The 17997-nt window shown below is 38.2% G+C and overlaps 1 protein-coding gene across 2 annotated transcripts in view; it reads left to right on the plus strand.

Moving 5' to 3' along the window:
* Fto (FTO alpha-ketoglutarate dependent dioxygenase) overlaps positions 1 to 17997 on the plus strand; it is a 372769-nt gene that overhangs the window by 89204 nt on the left and 265568 nt on the right. For both annotated transcript variants that reach the window (XM_076837477.2, XM_076837478.1), the window contains exon 2: positions 10572 to 10649. In XM_076837477.2, coding sequence (XP_076693592.1) covers positions 10572 to 10649 — 78 coding nt within the window. The remainder of the gene's footprint in view (positions 1 to 10571; positions 10650 to 17997) is intronic.

Genomic DNA, 17997 nt, shown 5'->3' on the forward strand with positions numbered 1-17997 from the left:
AGAAAAGAAAATTTCCTTGACACGTAGTAATTAAAATGCCAAAACCCCAAGCAAATAAGAAATTTTAAAAGTTGCAAGGGAAATGTCAAATCGCCAATTAGGAAAGCAAACAGAATAACAGTAGATTTCTTGGTAGAAACCCTAAAGTTCAGGAGGGCTTGGAATAATGTATTTCAAGCTCTTAAAGAAAATAACTGCCAACCAAGATTGATATAGCCAGCAAAGATATTCCTCATTATCCAAGGAGAAATACAGACCTTTCAAGAAAAGCATAAACTAAAGAAATCAATGACTACTAAGCCTGCATTACGGAAGATACCTCAAGGAATCCTGCACATAGAAGAAGAAGAAGAAAAAAAAAAGAACACTACCAAGGGAACTTGGGGAAGAAAAAGTCTCATTTAAAGAATAAACATTTGAGAATTAAGATCAAATAAAGTATTAGAAATAAGTCAAAATGGCAGGAATAAATACCTTTCAAAACACCAAATGTAAATGGTCTCAATTCTCTAATTAGAAGACATAGACTGACAGATTAGATTAAAATATAACACCCTATTTCCTGTTGCCTGAACATAAAATAGGCAAAGATGTCCATAGACTGAAAGTAAAATGATGGAAAATGAATTCCATACAAATGGAGTCCCCAAACAAGCAGGAATAGTTACTGTCATGTTTGACAACACAGACATCAAATCAAAATTACAAGAGAAAAAGAAAGTCACTATATAGTGGAAAAGGGAGGAGTCCACAAAGAAGATATAATGGTAATAAACACTTATGCCCCAAATGTTGGTGCACCTAGTTACATAAATCAGATAATACTCCATATAAAGGCTCAAATAGATCCCAGTATAGCAGTACTGAGTGGTTTCAGTATACGTCTCTCACCAATAGAAAATTTATCCAGATATAAAATCAGCAAATATGTTATAGCCTTAAGTAAATGGATGTAACATAACTACAGAATATTTTATATTACAATATCTAAATCCATTTTCTTTCCAGCTGCTTATGGAACTTTCTTGAATATGGTTCATATTTCAGTCCACAAAGCAAGTTTCAACAAATACAAAAAAGTTAATATAATTCTTTTTCTCATCTGATTATAATAGAATGAAATTAGAAATCAACAGCAAGAATAACTTCAATAACTATGTAAACATGTGGAGATTGAATGACGAGTGGCATATTGAAGAAATCAGGAGAGAAATTAAAAAAATTGTTGGAATCAAATGAAAATAGAAATACAATATAGCAGGTTCCCTGGGACACAGCAAAGGTGGTTCTAAAGCTTATAGCTATGAGTGCCTACATAAAGAAATCAGAAGAACCCAAATACATAATATAATGATGTATCTCAAGGTCTTAGAAAAAGAAGAAAAACAAATTCCAAAACCAGAAGAAGGAAGAAATAGTAAAGATCAGAACCAAAATTAATGAAATAGAGAATTAAAAATAAACACAGTATCAACATAATACAGAATTTTTTTTTTTTAATTATAAACAAGATTGACAAAGTCAAGTATCACAACCAACATCACTGAACTCCAGAGGATCATTAGGGACTATTTTGAAAACTTACATTGCAATAAATTGGAAAATCTAGAAGAAATGAATAAATTTCTAGTCAATACGACCTGTCTAGATTCAACAGTGAAGATACAGAAAGCCTAAGCAAGGAACAAGATTAAAAGGATAATAAAAAATCCTTGCAACAAAGGAAAGCTTAGGAGTAGACAGATTTAGTTGAATTCTTTCATACCTTTAAAGAACTAATGTCAGTACTCCTCAAATTATTCCATAAAATAGTAAGTGAGGGAATACTTCCAAACTCATTCTATGAAGCCAATATTATCCTAACACTGAAACAAGACAAGGACACATCAAGGAAAGAGGACTACAGACCAGAATCGTTAATGAACATAGATGTAAAAATCCTTAATAAAATATTAGCAAATCAAGTTCAACAATACAGTACAAAGATCATGTACCTCTGGAGTTGGTTTTATTGCATTGATGGCTCTACCCATGCAAAGCAACAAATGTAATACACCGTATAAATAGAAGTCAGGATGAAAATCATATGAACATTTTAATTGGTGCAGGAAAAGACTTAGACAAAATTCAGCACCTATTTATGATAAAAATCCAGAGGAAATTTGGACTTGAGTAACATGCCTCAACGTTATAGCAGCTCTATATTGTTAAACCTAAAACAAACATCATATAGAATGAAGAACTGAAAATATTTTCTTTAGTGCCGCTGTCAGGCTGGCTGCAGCAAAATAACCGGGGGGTGACGAACAACTTGTGTACGTTGATAGAGCAGGAGAGGGAACCGTTTATTGTAGGACAGGAGTGGTATTTATACATTCCACACAGCTTATCTTAATTAGCATAAACTAGATACAGCAGTCAGCCAATCAGGAATCTCCACACTTAATGGCTCGCTGGCCTTACTTCACAAACCACTCCCCTGGCATTTTGCCAGGCGCCATCCAGACTTGTTTATAGACTCTAACATTTGTCAGGCGCCATCCTGACTTGTTTACAGACTCTAACACTTTAGAATACTTCACATTTAAGAATCTTACACTGGTTCACTTTTTGACAACCATTTTCACACATTTTACTCTATATACATTGTAAACCTCAGATGGCACTATTATTTTTTGTTTTAAATAACAATTATCTTTTATAAAGATTTGAAGTGTGAAGTCTTTTATATTTCCCAAACAGCTACTATTTCTAATGCTTTTTGTTTTTGTTTTTCTATAGATTCAGATTTGTGTCTGGCATTTTCTTTCTGTCTGAAGATCTTCCTTTCTCCTTTCTTATCATGAAGGTCTGCTGGTGTTGAATTCTTTCTGCTTTTGTTTGTCTGGAAAAGTGTTTATTTTGCCTTTGTTTTTGAAAGATATTAAGGCATTTCTGTACCATCTTCTGGCCAGTATTTTTTCCACAAATTATTTGGTTTTATTCTTATGATTTGTTCATGTGTAAATAGTATGCCTTTTTTTCCTGCCTGTTTTAAAACTTATCTCTTTTTCATTCATTTAAATTTATTTGGATATCATACACATTGGTGTTATCTCTTCATGCCTTCTATGCTTGAGATTCTTGGAATATCTTGAATCTGTGGATTTATAGTTTTTATATAACTTTTAAATTTATAAATAAGAGTGATCATCACGGTTTTAACATACTTGTCTACTAATTCTGTCATTTGTGCCATTTTGGAGTCAGTTTCAATTTATCACGTTGTCTTGGGTAGTATGTCTTCTATTGCATGTCATGCCTGTGGTTTTTGATTGGATGACCAATGTGAATTTTAACATTCCCATGCTATGTTTTGTTGTTCTTTTAAATATCCCTGAGCTTTTTTAAGTAACTCATTTAAGTTACTTGGAGACAGTTTGATCCTTTCAGGTGTTGCTTTTGAACTTTGTTGGGAAGGAACAGAGCAGCATTTAGCCTAGAGTTCATTTCCCATCATGACTGAGGTGAAATCTTTCGGAGTCTTGTTCCTGATGTTTCTGAGTCATGAGGTTTTTCTATCAGGGCTGCATTTGTAGTCTGCTATATAGTACAGGCTCCTGTTATGGGACAGAAGGAGACAGACTAAGTAATAATTAAAAAGATCTCTCTTGAAAGCATCGTAGAACTACCAAAGCAGCCAGGACTTAAGGGGGCTCAAGAGCAGTGGATTATAAGCTTTGATTTAAAAAGTTTAAAGGTAGGATTTTTCTGAATTAAATTTAAGAAATGTGTTATATATGTTCTTTTTAAGTTGAGAATTAACCGGGTTTGGAAAGTCATAATTTCTCTTGTCGTAAGGATGATGTGAAGCAGTGTAGAATGACTGTACAGTGCTAGGGAAATGAGAATGTGAGTGGTGATTTGTCCTGTGACCAGCAGTGTCCTCTCTTGCTAGTTACCACATAGTTCTGGATAGGCCTTAGTTTCTTTATGTGTTCTAAATTTTCATGGTTTTGTTATATCAAAACTTTGATGATCACCATATTGTAGAAAACTGGAACACACATACATATATATGTAAAGTATCTATCAATCTTCACCAAAGTTTATATATGAAGAGTGCTTATGTATTTCTCTTTTAATTTATCCAGGGAAATTAATATCTGTAAATACAGATAGTAGGATTAAAGTATAATCTGTGGCTTAAAGTATAATTAGGTAAGGTACACATAGGTCCCTTTATAGGTCAGTAATAACTAGTAATCACAACTGTTTGTTTCTGATGTGAATAAGTAACAGCAAATAGTTTCCAAAGTGTATTGAAGCATGTTCTTAGAAATTTCTATATTTTAGTTCCCTTTATACCTCATAGGGAGGTAAGAGACCTAGTCCCCAGTCTACTGGTAGAGCTGATGTTGCACCTAGAGTTTGGCTTTGTTATACAGGAATGTCCCCTTATTTGAATGTCATTTGCATACTTCATAGTTTGCAAAATGCCTTAATATGATTATTACTTTTTATTTTTTTATTTGGGTAATTAGTTATATCTGACAGCAGAATGCATTCTGACACATCATACAAAAAAGACCTTAAAAGAGCGTACTACAGAGATACTGCCACATCGGTGTTCATAGCAGCACAATTCACAATTGCTAGACTGTGGAACCAATCCAGATGTCCTTCAATAGATGAATGGATAAAAAAATGTGGCATTTATACACCATGGAGTATTACACAGCACTAAAAAATGACAAAATCATGGAATTTGCAGGGAAATGGATGGCACTAGAGCAGATTATGCTTAGTGAAGCTAGCCAATCCCTAAAAAACAAATACCAAATGTCTTCTTTGATATAATGAGAGCAACTAAGAACAGAGCAGGGAGAAAGAGCAGGAAGAAAAGATTAACATTAAACAGAGACATGAGGTGGGAGGGAAAGGGAGAGAAAAGGGAAATTGCATGGAAATGTTGGGAGACCCTCAATGTTATACAAAATTACATATAAGAGGTTGTGAGGGGAAGGGGAAAATAAACAAGGAGGGAAATGAATTACAGTAGATGGGGTAGAGAGAGAAGATGGGAGGGGAGAGGAGGGGAGGGAAGATAGTAGAGGATAGGAAAGGTAGCAGAATACAACAGTTACTAATAGGGCATTATGTAAAAATGTGGATGTGTAACCAATGTGATTCTGCAATATGTATTTGGGGTAAAAATGGGAGTTCATAATCCACTTGAATCTAATGTATGAAATATGATATGTCAAGAGCTTTGTAATATTTTGAACAACCAATAAAAAAATAAATAAAAAAAATAGAATATAACTTCTTGTTTGTCTGGTTGTGCATGATGTAGAGTTACATAGGTCATATAATCATAGATGCACATAAGGGTAATAATGTCCAATTCATTCTACTATCATTCCTACCCCCAATCCACCTCCCTTCCCTTCACTCCTCTCTGTCTAGTCTGAAATACCTCTGTTCCCCTGCTCACGTTGTGAATTAGCATCTGCATATCAGAGGAAACATTTGCCTTTTGTTCTTTGGATTGGCTTCTTTCACTTAGCATAATGTTCTCCAGTTCTAATATGATTCGATTACTTTTATTTTTTCCACAGTGGTTCTAGGAAACAGCTTTAGAGATGAGGCAATGAGTTGAGAGAAGTTGATTCATGTGCAGGACCACCTGTGGGAAATGATAGAGTGCGCCGAATGTTTGAACCCAAATGTCTGCCTTTTCCTCCCAATCCTACTCATTTTTACCATGCCATATTTTCATTGAGAACAGGACAGGGAATGCCAAGTTTGTTGGAATGGTTGAGATCTTTTTATTTAAAACAGATAAGCTTTTCTTTTTACTTAAAACAGATATTATACATAACCATGCATAAACATAAAATGTGTGTTTTTTTTTTTTTTTTTGGCTTAGGTACCTCTTACTGGTCTTTCTAGTGTTAATTTAGATGGGTCTTCCTTGCCCAGTTACGCCCTGCATTAAGTTTAGGTCAGTTTTCCCGCTTGCTTGAAATCTGCACAAGATTTGTGCAGATTGTTATTTCCACAACGAATGTTCATTAGACTTTCTGATCATATTTTGAGAAGACTCAGATAGCAAAATTAAATTCTTTTGAACTTGATACAATATGACAAATAGTTTAAAAACTATTATGTGGAAAATAAAAAATGGATAAAGCATAAGAGATGTTAGCAACATAGTCTGATGAGGTTGAAGAGACACTAATCAGACAAAAAATACACTTCATTTGTAGGGGAGATACATCCTTGCATGGTGAGTCAAAATCCAGCTCATCCCTTCATGTAACTACTGTAAGACTCAAGCCATATTTCTGTTGGCAGGCTCTGCAAGTTCAGTACCGCTCAGCTTTTCATAGTGAAGCATAGGTGGAGGCCTCCAGTAATTTCTGACATCCAACCTCAAACCTTTGTGGTTTTTAAGTTGCATCACATTTTATGGAAGGTCTCATGTCCCCTTTACTTGCTGGAGCTGTGGAGTTGGGCAGCAGTCTCCATGGAAGGATCTTTGTGTGGTCCTCCTGCCAGGTGGGAGAACTGAGGCTTTGGGCCCCCTCTGACTCTCCATGTGACATTTGTGAGCAGGTTGATGTATTTGACACAAGTGTGACAGCAAAGAAGTCTGTGAGCTGAGCAGTGTGCTGCAGGGCCCAGCTGTGTGGATTCCCGTGGACACCAGGCTGAGGAGCTGCAGTGAGCCAGACCTGACAGTCAAGTGGGGGCCGCTCTGCCTCCCGTCCAGAGTGCATTTTCATGCGGTGCGTGTTTACCCACAGTTGGCATTTGACACTGAGAACTGTCAGAGCTGCCTTTTCCTCTCTTCACTCTCCAGTGTGCTAGCCTGTGATAGTTTCCCAAACAAACACTTCATTGTAGGTGGATGAAAGTCTGCACTTTAAGCAGAGCCCCACATCGTAACTACTTCTTTTTCGTGTTGAATTCCTTGTCAAGATTTCATAGGAAATATATTTGAATTGGTCATAGGTAATATGTGGAGTAGGTAATTTGTTTACATTGTTCAAGAATCAAAATAATATAGGATATTTTGAAGAGCCTTGCTCTGTCCTGGTCCCCTTCTGGTCATTTTTTACCTCTAATCCTAACAAATACCGCTTTAATACTTCATCACGTATCCTTTATGTTTTTATAGGTAAATACAAGCAGATGTTTTATCTAGTTTTTCACTTCTCAGTAACTCCCAGAGAGCTTTTTATCAGAAATAGGGAGCTTCTTTCTTTTTGTTTCTTGTTGCATTGTATTTCATTATATAGATGGACCTTAGTTTATTGCATTGTCCTCCGTGGATGAACTTTTGCATTATTTCTAATCTTTTTTTCTTATTGAGATAATTCACATACCATAAAATTCACCCTTGAAGTATGCAATTCTGTGGTCCCCCTCGCCAAGTAATGGGGACTGAGTGCAGGGCCCTCTACCACTAATCTATCTCAGCCCTTTTATTCCGAAATATTGTCTTGCTAAGCCTGACTGGCCTTGAACTTGTGATCCTCCTGCCTCAGCCTCCTGAATAGCTGGGATTGGAGGCATGTGCCACCATAACCAGCACAATTCATTGACTTTTAATGTTTTAATGTTTCTAAGCTTTTTGATGTGATGAGCAACCTTGTACCTGTCTGAACCATGTTACAAGATATCTGTGGATAAACACTCAGAAGTAGGTAGGATTCTGGGTCAAAGGGTCAAAGCATTTGAATTTTGAAAGTTGTCAGTTGCCCTTGTAGATGTTGTACTGCTTTAAACTCTTGGCAGCAGAGTTCAAGAGAACCTGTTTTTTAGTCTCACGGTGCTTTTTAGAAAGCAGTCTTAATGTCTAATTTTTAATTTTATAAAGCAATCATAATTTAAAATTATGATGTTCATGGACTACTAGTTTAACTTGATGTTGATTTCTGATTGATTTTATCAATGTGAACGTAACCAAAACTTCTTTTTAAGTTCATAAATATTATTTATAATTGGCCTTGACATTCATTGTTAAATCGCAAGTAGTGAATATTGATGTACAGAGCAGCTTTCATCTGTGTGATCTTAAGTTGGGTGATCTCCTGACCCCTGTTCTCCCTTGTCACATACATAGCATGATGCTCGCAGTGTTAACATTAAAATTCCTAGTAGAGGAAGACTATTTATGTTCTGCTTGTTCTGTTGTAGGAACATTCTTGTAGAATTTTGTCTGTTTGATACGGACTTCTGAGTTACAGTGTTTTATACCTGATGGATGGTCTGGGTCTCAATTGAACCAAGAAGTGGTGGTTTTTACGATAATTTAGCAAAGTCTTAATTACAAACAGCACTCATTGATGCCTGTTGACTTATAGGACAGGTCTATTGGTGTTTGATCTGATTTGGATATGGTATGTAATTTCTTTTGGGAACCTGTACCTTTGTGCTCCTCCATGTGTACAGATTAACTTTATTGATAGTTTCTTGTGAAGATTTTAAGATGATTTTGTAAGATGGAGCATTTAGATTATTCGAAGCTAAAATATTTTAGTGGCATTTATAAATACTCTAGAGCTTTGTGTGTAGACAAAGTCCTAAGAACTGGCCAAAGGTTCATAGGAAAATGCCAGTTTCCTGAGCTGAACATGAGAACTGAAGTACAGATTTTTGGTTAAATTAGTGATGGCCTGTGTAAATGTGCAAGTACCTGCATGGAAATATCACTGGGTCTTTTTATGTCCCCAATAATGGCTAATACTGCAAGTAGATAGACCAATTAACCAATGAACTAATTGTCCAGACTAAGGTTTGTGTCATATTAGTATTATAGGCCCTGAGTAAGGGAAAACTTCATAATTTAACTGGTATTACCATTATAGATGAGGAGATACCCACTATCAAAGACTTTAATTAAATAAATAGGTCAGAATTAAGCCTAACAGTAGAATTTCCTGTTTCATTTCTGGGCCATAGACTCTTTGTTATATTTCTATTCCCTTTCTCGTAATTCACTCTGGATCATGATTGGAAAGTTCCAGAAAGAATTCAAGTTCTTCCTAAAAGGATGCTTGCTTGGACTACTCTGATTATGATGGGTTTGGGAGAGAAGGCTGCTTTCCTGGGGTGGGAGAGGGTAATACTCTACATCATCATGTCTGGTTGAGCAGGTTGTACACTGTATAAGGACAATGGCTGTTGGAGCCAGTGGGGCTGAAATGAGGTTTGGATTTATCAAGCCATACTCTATTGGGTGGGGCTGCATTGGCCCAGAGCAAGATGCGCTGTTTTCTAATCCTTGTGATGATGCCTTTCTGGCTAACTGTAGCCTTGAAGGTGCATTTTTGTTGTTTTTTGCAGTTTTACTTGAAAACTGGTTGTTTCTGTTGTTTTCTTTTTCTTTTACAAATACTTGGTATGTACATGCCCAGTGTGTGTAGAGAGAGAGAGAGAGAGAGAGAGAGAGAGGGAGAGAGAGGAAGAGAGAGAGAGAACTTTAATATTTATTTTTTAGTTATTGGTGGGCACAACATCTTTGTTTGTATGTGGTGCCGAGGATCGAACCCGGGCCGCATGCATGCCAGGCGAGTGCGCTACCGCTTGAGCCACATCCCCAGCCCTCCTATATGCCACTTATGTGCCCCCACGGAACTCTGAATATGCCTCAATATAAGGGTGGGTATCCTTTGAGAAAATCCCTCAGAGGAAGTCACTTCGTATTTATTTGATTCCTTATAAGGCGCCTTATATATGGGGCCCTCTTAATTACTTTGTTTGAACAGTACATTCTGTTTGAGAAAGACATAGTTGTTCTTTTTGGTACTGGGGATTGAACCCAGGGGTACTTTACCATTGAACTGCATCTTGGCCCTTTTTATTTATTTATCTTGAAACAGGGTTTTGTTTAGTTGCTGAGGTTAGCCTTGAACTTGTGATCCTCCTGCCTCAGTCTCCCTGGTCTCCGGGATTATAGGCGTGCAGGTAGGCCTGACTGAGGAACACGTAGTTTATTGAAGCAGCCCCAGACAGTGCTAGATATGGATGCTTAAGAAGGGTGTTGCATAAAATTGACAAAGAAAGGAAGCAAAGAGGCTTAACATAGATTTAGTAATTATTGTAGATATAAAAGATCACTTTAGAAAGGCATTATTATAAGTGGACATGATTAAATAAGTGTTTATAGGATGACTAGTCCAGATACCCTGATGTTATGCAAATGGACACTTGTGGTTTAGTTTGATGTTTCCAGTAATAGTATCATGGAAGGGTTTAACAACTACTGTGTGTCAAGCAGATTATACAAATAGGAAGATTTGCTCTAGAAAACTGTATTGGATGAATCATAAGGTGACTCTACTGATTAAAAAAAAAAAAAAGACCTTGATGCCAAAAATATTTATGAAGAGTGAATCAAAATGTGTCATGAAATCTGAGTGAATAAGATCATCATTTTGAAATTCATGCTTCGTACTACATGTAATCTACAATGTGTAATTTAATTAATACGTGTTTCATAATTGACATTTGATTAATTTCCATTTTTAAAAGTTTACACATTCAAGATGGCTAAATTAATTGTTATTATTTTTAAACAGAAACTGAGGCTTCTTGAAGAGCTTGAAGACACTTGGCTTCCTTATCTGACCCCCAAAGATGATGAATTCTATCAGCAGGTAAGATATTTTGATATTTTTTATCAACTCATAGTTATGCATTCTGATTTTCCCATTTTATTTGTGAGTCTACCAGTCTTGTGAGGTTAAATAAGTGGAAGGTCTGATTTGGTCACCCAGTGACGGCTTGTCACCTAGAGACTTCAGGTAGATTCTTTCACAGTCTGCTTTCTGCTGTGAGCTTAGTGCTTTAGCATGATGTGCTATTTTAATTCCCCAAACATTTCATATTCTTTCCCACCCTCTTGCTTCTGGTCATAATGTATTTTCTGCATAGAATAGCCTTTCTATTATTCTATGGCTGGGTGGCTAATTCTTTGAGAGTTTAGTTAAGTATCACCTCTCTTCTGAAAATTTCCCCAACTTATCTTACCTACAAGGAGACTGTCCTATTCTGTTAGTTGGACTTTGTAAAATAACTCGGTTATACCTCCTATCCCATGGTATAGCAGTTATGTGTTTCTGTCCCTGAATTCATCAGCACTTTCCATTGTAAAGCCAAAACAAACTCACTGTGGCAAAAAGAGAGAACTTTATTGACGACACTTAGAAATCTAGGAGTACGTGGTCGAATCAGTCCAAACCCTCAACAGTGATGTCACCTGATCACTGTCTTTCTGCTGCTTGGCTTTCCTCTGTATTACTGCATGCTGAGTACGCTCTCTCCCAACAGCATGTAATTAAGGGCAGATCAAGGGCTGGGTGGTCTTCAGCACCTGGAATCTTAGAAGAAGTGACTGAGTTTATTTCCCCTGGTTCCATTAGATTCTCCAGGGAATGTTCTCATTGGCCTGGTTAGAGCCATTGTGTTTGCTTGGCCTATTTCATAGTCTACATAGAATGGGGTCGTGTGGGAATATTCTCATTCAAATCACAGGGACTGCAGGAGTCAGAGATGGATGGTTTCCTCAAAGGAGTCCAAGTTCCAAAGAAGGAGTAGGCATAGGCAAAAGAAAAAAAGAAAACTGTACCTAAATACTAAAATTTTACCTGTTTTTTCCTATTGGAATATATGCTCTTAGGTATAGAAATGGGGCCATATCATCATCTATAGCTCCTGCTGGTGCATAGCAGACCTTCAGCAACCATGGAAGGAAGAGGAGAAAGGAGTTTATCTGTTAGAATCCAGGTCTCTGGACTTCCAGTTCATTATCATTTCTAAACATTGTGTCTTATCTCTGCTGATAATCTCCACTATCTCTCACCTCATCAGTCCTTTAGTGTTCCTGTTTACCTGTCTCAATTCTTGACGCTGCAGTATTTCTGACCAACATGTAAATCTAAACATGTGAACCCCCTGCTTCAGATCACACAGTGGTAAATGTTTATCACCTGGCTTTTGCATTTCCAGCCTCATCTCCCCACTCCTCCCCCTATGTATCCACACTGGACTTTTGCAGCACCTCAAACTAGTTTCGAACTTGGGGACTTCTTGCTACATTATTTGCTGTCGTGTCTCCTTCTTTGCTGGATCTCTGTGCTCTTGTTAGTGAGAGTTCACACGTCATCTCCCGTAGGCAGCTCCCCTGACACTCCTGCAGCCCAGACTTGTCTCAGCCTGCTCTGTGGTACTTTATCAGTACCTCGATTAGCACATATCTCACCTGATTGTAATGATTTTTAATATTCTTTTTTCGCTCATCCTCTTTTCTTAGTTCAATGCCTGGAGCCTAGCAAGTGCTTAGTTTGCTTGAGTGAATAAATGAATCGAGGCATGTATTAGTTACTTTTTAAAGCCAGTTATATAATGAGTTTAGTGTGGTTTGAATTTTGTTTTTATATACATACCTACCTTCCCAAGGAGGTGACATTTGTAAATATTTGAAGGATAACTCAGAAATGTTATATCCCTTAGTGATAGGATGTTCTCTTTTGAGCTTCTGTAGTTTTCCAAATTATCTGCAGCAAACATGTATTCTTTTGCAGTGAGGAAAATAAGTAATTTTAAAAAGTATCCTTAAATCAGGCAAACCCAAAAAAATATAATCAGTTCTGAAACACTAACATATTCATAGATAGATGCCTTCTGATACCTAATTATGTGCATTGTTGTAAAGCAACTGCTAAGATATCTCTGCTTTTGTACTGTGCAGAGATAGTACATGAAGAATTAAATGCAAAAGATTATCAGCCCACTGTGATCTAACCAGCCATACACTGAAGGATCAATGGAAACTCAGATGCCAACAGCTCTTCATTCTTGGGTTATTTTTCTAAGTCTCACAACAAACCCTCATACCAATATCTAATCATGTTAAATGCACCTTATAATAAGGCAAGGCTTAGCGCGTCCATAAAAACCTTAGTCGAAGTAAACTTATTCTCTTAAATGATGAACCCAAAATGCTTTTTAATGATACGAATAACAGAAAGTTCAGACCTGACCTTGGGTGCCTTTCATAGACCTTCCACAGGAATGCCAGTCTAGCTGCCAGTCATGGAAACAAGACTCCACGCAGCTTCCACTCAGGGAATGTTTATTGATCCTTACAGAGTGCCGGGGACTGTGCTAATGTTTATGAATCCTGTCACATTTAGTCCCCACAACAGCCTTGTTCGTTCATTCCATAAACATGTTGTTGGGGACTCCTCTTCCCCAACTTGAGGAGCTTGGGGTGGATCTTGTTCCTGTTTTAGGCATCAGGAGGGACTAAGCCAGCTGAGTGCGAGCTGGAGTTCCACCTCCATTTGTCTGGCTCTGAACCCATTTTCTTGCTGCTGTACGGTAGCTTCCCTGCATACCATGCTCCAGTTCCACACACCTTCAGGAAGTCTTGCAGTGTCCTCTGCTGTGACCATAGAGCACAGAAACAAAAGGAAATAACAACAATGAAAAGGTTGAAGCAGAAAAGCAGACAAACTTCTGTGGCTCACCACGGGGCACAGGAAAGGAGACAGGAGACAGCGCTGGTGTGTCATTTATGTGAACGCTGGCCCCATCCAGATAACATGCAGCTTTCCTCCACGCTTCTCTCGGTGCCTTTGTTTATCGTGGGCTTTCCGTGTGCCCGATTGTTCTGGAGCTGTTCCGAGTACGTGACATGTGTTAGCCAATTTGAATATGATGGGAATGCTCTGAGCCAGGTGTCATTGAAACCTCATTTTGGAGGTGAGGAAACGGAGGCACAAGAAGGTTTAAAAATCTTTTCAAGATTTATAAGTCGATAGTGTCAGGACCAGGACTCGAGCCTGTGCTGGGTGGCTCCTTCCTCTTTCTCCATGTCCATCCTTCCGAGATTGCTTGCCTTCATCCTCATGGCCCCAAATTCTGTCTCCATCCCTGCTCTACCTTGTGACCTTCAGTGCTCCAATCCTGCCTACCTAGGTGGCTCTGCCCGAAAGTCCTGCAGGTTTATCTGACTCAGCAGGATCCAGATCACTTACTGAAACAATGCAGTTAGTCCCCACGCGGTGCCAGGCGTGTTGCAGACAAGAGAGATGAAGCTGTAGAAACTGACAAGACGGCTGCTTTCTTTGGTCTTACTCCTGGTGGTGTGGGAGGACCTGTGGGGACACTAAGGTAGGATGTTCTGGGCCAGAGAACAGCAGAGCCTCTGAGGTGTGTGAGAGGAAAAGCACGGAGGCTGACATATCTGGAGGCGGGTGGGGAGATGGGGAAAGGCCAGGTGATGAGACCTGATGGCGACGGGCCAGGTGTGGTGTGACTGGCCGCCTGCTGTAAGGACCCGGCTGTTACTCCGAGTGGGAGGAGGAGACATGTGAGGGTTTGGAGCACAAGTGTAACAGGATGTGACTTCACATGTTAGCAAGGATCCATGTCACACTGCGCCTCCACCTCATTCGCCCCACTAGTGAGACCCTCCTCATCTCATTCTTCAATTGGGAACCTTGTTCTCCTCAACTGCTGCCTGTCGTTTCCATCCCGGTCAGCCCCAGGCCCTGGTCCTCTTCCTTCTTAGAATCGCTCAGACTGTTCCTTTATTCCAGGCTGGCTGACCTGTCCTAGTTCAGGCCTACATTTATCTTCCTCCTTGACCGTTTGGCCGTTGTCCTGACTGGCGTTTCTTCTGCCCTCTGAGTGCCATCAGAACTGGGCCTCCAAGAAAATGACTGACTCACAGATCCCAGCTTTCCACATTTTCTGAGTCTCTCTTGCCTCCTGTAAGGCACTGATGATATGACCCACACCACCTCTCTGGCCTGATGTCCACCTGTTGCCAACGTGGCTTCCACCCTGAAGCTTCTGCCACAGAGTGTCTTGCTCCGCCTGACCCTGCCCTGCCTTCAGCTTTTGTTCCTTTGTGTCTACTCATATTTCCCTCCTCCCCTTCTCTGTCTTCTGATCACTTTACCCTAAAGACCTTCGTGAAAGAATACACATTCTAGCAAGGGGTGGTGGCATATGCCTGAAGTCCTAGCGACTCTGGAGGCTGAGGCAGGAGGACCACAAGTTCCAGGGCAGCTTCAGCAACTTAAGTCTGTCTCAAAATAAATAAATAAATAAATAAATAAATAAATAAAAAGGGCTAGGGAGGTAGCTCAGTGTTAAAACACCCCTACATACAATCTTCGGTACCAAAACCAAAACAACAAAATTCTGTGTATGCACCAGGGTCTCACCACTTTAAGACCATACTAAAAATCTGACCATTTCTCATTACCTCTGCTGCCTACTCCATGGCCAAAGCCACCGTTACTTCTGTCACAGTTTCCTCCTAACTCTTGCTCTCCTCCATATCTTGTCTGTTTTAATACAGCAACCAGAACATTTTTTTTTAAAAAAATGTAAATCAGCTTGTTATACTTTCTTGCTCAAAGCTCATCAATAGCTTCTCATCTCATTCATAATAATAATAATAATAATAATAAAAGCCCAGGACTGTCCACTTACCTAGAAAGCACCGTATGCGAGGCCCTGAACTGCTTCCCTCACCTCGTTTCCTGCTGCTCCCTGCCTCCCTCTGTGTTTCCTCTTCTGGCTTTGGCGTTCTTACCCTTCCTGGAACCAGCCAACCACACTCCTGCCCCAAGGCCTGGGCGAACAGTGTTCCCTCTGCCTGGAACTCTTCCCCCAGGTCTCTGCAGGCCTTCCCTGGCCACCTTATATAAAATAGAAACACTCACCCAAGCAATTCCTATCCTGCTTACCCAGCTTATTTTTTTTTTTCAGTAGCACTTATCACCATCTGAAATACTGTATATTTTATTTGTTTGTTTATTTCTTTACTTATTTATTTATTGTCTGGCTCTTCTTACCAGAATATGAACCCTAGAGAGCATGTAGATGCTTTATTTTCTATTCCAAGCACCCAGTGTTTTGCAAATAAGTGCTTGTGAGTTATTGAATAAGTGAGGATTTTCCAGATTTCCTTTCTTACTTACCCCTACTTTTGTAGCAGTGTGCTCATATTTATTTTGTAACACATCCCTCTAACTGTTGGTTTTTATTTCTGTTTATATTATTAAACTCTGAAATGTTATAAAACAAGAACTCTCTTACTTTTATCATTCTATTCATGACACAATGATACTTTCCACAGTGCCTGGTACATAGCAAGTATTGGCTAAATGTTAAATGAAAAAACAAAATAACACAAACTCTTGAGTGAAAAAATGAGCATCCATCTTTGTGTCACTTTGTACCAAAGCGCTTATTTCACAAGTTTGGCTGGGCCTGAGCGGTGACTTTAGAAGTGTTTCTCCTCTGGGGCATTGCTTAGCCTTGTGCACCTGGAGGCTGCATCAAGGATGTGGTTAGACTTTCAGTCTTGGGATGGCTGCCAAGTTGCCAGCATTTGACAACAAGAATTATATAGTAAATATTATGACTGATAGTGTACAAGTTGCTATAGCATGCAAAATATAAAGTGTTAGTAGCAAAATATATTAGTAGCCAGAGTAGAAATACACTCCCCTGGAATCAGAGCATCCTAACCCTTTTAACTGAAGGGCATCCCCCAGTCACTTAGAGACCATAAATTTTATTTCACTCTACTGAAGGTGAAGTTCCAGTGGGTTCATTTAAGTCAGCCTTCCATACACTAAGATCTTCTTCCTTTAACACCATGTCTGACTTACTTTTCTGTAAGCAAAAGTAGAACTTATGTTTTAATGATTTAAAATATGCAGAAATTAAAGCCTAATCTCCAGAGAGCCTAGCATTCCACATCTTTCAGCCATCGATAAGGGCCGGGCATGTTGGCACTTTATACCTCGCATACTTTTCCAATTACTGTTAAACTATGGAATCATCTTTTATGCCACAGAATCATTTATAGATCTCAAGAAATATAGCATATGACTGGACAACTACTAATGTAATTTCATGACTGTGTACTCCCTGGAAAAACTAACGGGATTAAATTTAAAAAAAAAAATTCTACTAACATATTTGAGAATCTGCCAACAGCTGTTCCAAATTATTGTGTGATATCTGATGTTCTGCATATACCTGTCCAAAGAGGAAAGTGAACATCTGACAGAATGAACTAGTATTAAATTATTTAATGTTTAGTTCTTATCCAAAATCACTTCTTGTTCTCCTTAAACTTAACAAGTACTACACTGCACTTTTGCATGTCAGGTACTAATTTAATCATGTTATAATAAGAAAAGGGCATTTAGGGTGGAGGTTTTCTCTCTTGCATTTTCTTTGAGATAGTGACAAAATTAGGCAGTTATTATATCAGTTGCTCTCATTGTGGTCAAATAAAAATTTCCTAGAGTGTTGAATAACAGTTCAAATCAGATTCAAATAGAAACAGAAGTTCTGTTGAAGCTTTTTAATATTTCATGATCATTAAAAAGAATTTCTTAGCAAATAAAAGAAATGCCATGAAAGTTAAGAATTTTTCTTGATTTTTCTGTTTAAAAATATTTCGTATTTTTTAGAAAAATTGAAGATAATATAAATATCAAAAGGAAAAAATTATAATTATGCCTAGTATATTTTTAATCACATTTTTCTCCAAATCCCTTTTTTTTTTTTTTTTTTGGTACTGGGGATTGATTGAACCCAAAGGCCCTTTATCATTGTTCTACACTTCCAGCCCTTTTTATTTTTTATTTTTATTTTGAGACAGGTTCTTATAAGTTGCTTAGGGCCTCACTAAGTTGCTGAGGATGGTCTTGAACTTTCAAACCTCCTGTTTCAGCCTCCCACCTTTGCTGGAATTGCAGGCCCGTGCTCTGTGCCTGGCTCTAAATCTTTTCTTCTGTATTGATGTACACATTTTTCCTTTTATGAAACTGAGATTCTTATGTCTATCTTGTTGCTAATTTCTTGTATGACCACAGTTTGTTACTTATGTTTTATAAAAGTATGTAAACATTTAAAATTTTTTGTTGTTGTTGATGACAGACCTTTATTTTATTTATTTATACCTGG

The sequence above is a fragment of the Callospermophilus lateralis genome, chromosome 18 (genome assembly GCF_048772815.1).
Source record: "Callospermophilus lateralis isolate mCalLat2 chromosome 18, mCalLat2.hap1, whole genome shotgun sequence".
Classification (NCBI taxonomy): domain Eukaryota; kingdom Metazoa; phylum Chordata; class Mammalia; order Rodentia; family Sciuridae; genus Callospermophilus; species Callospermophilus lateralis.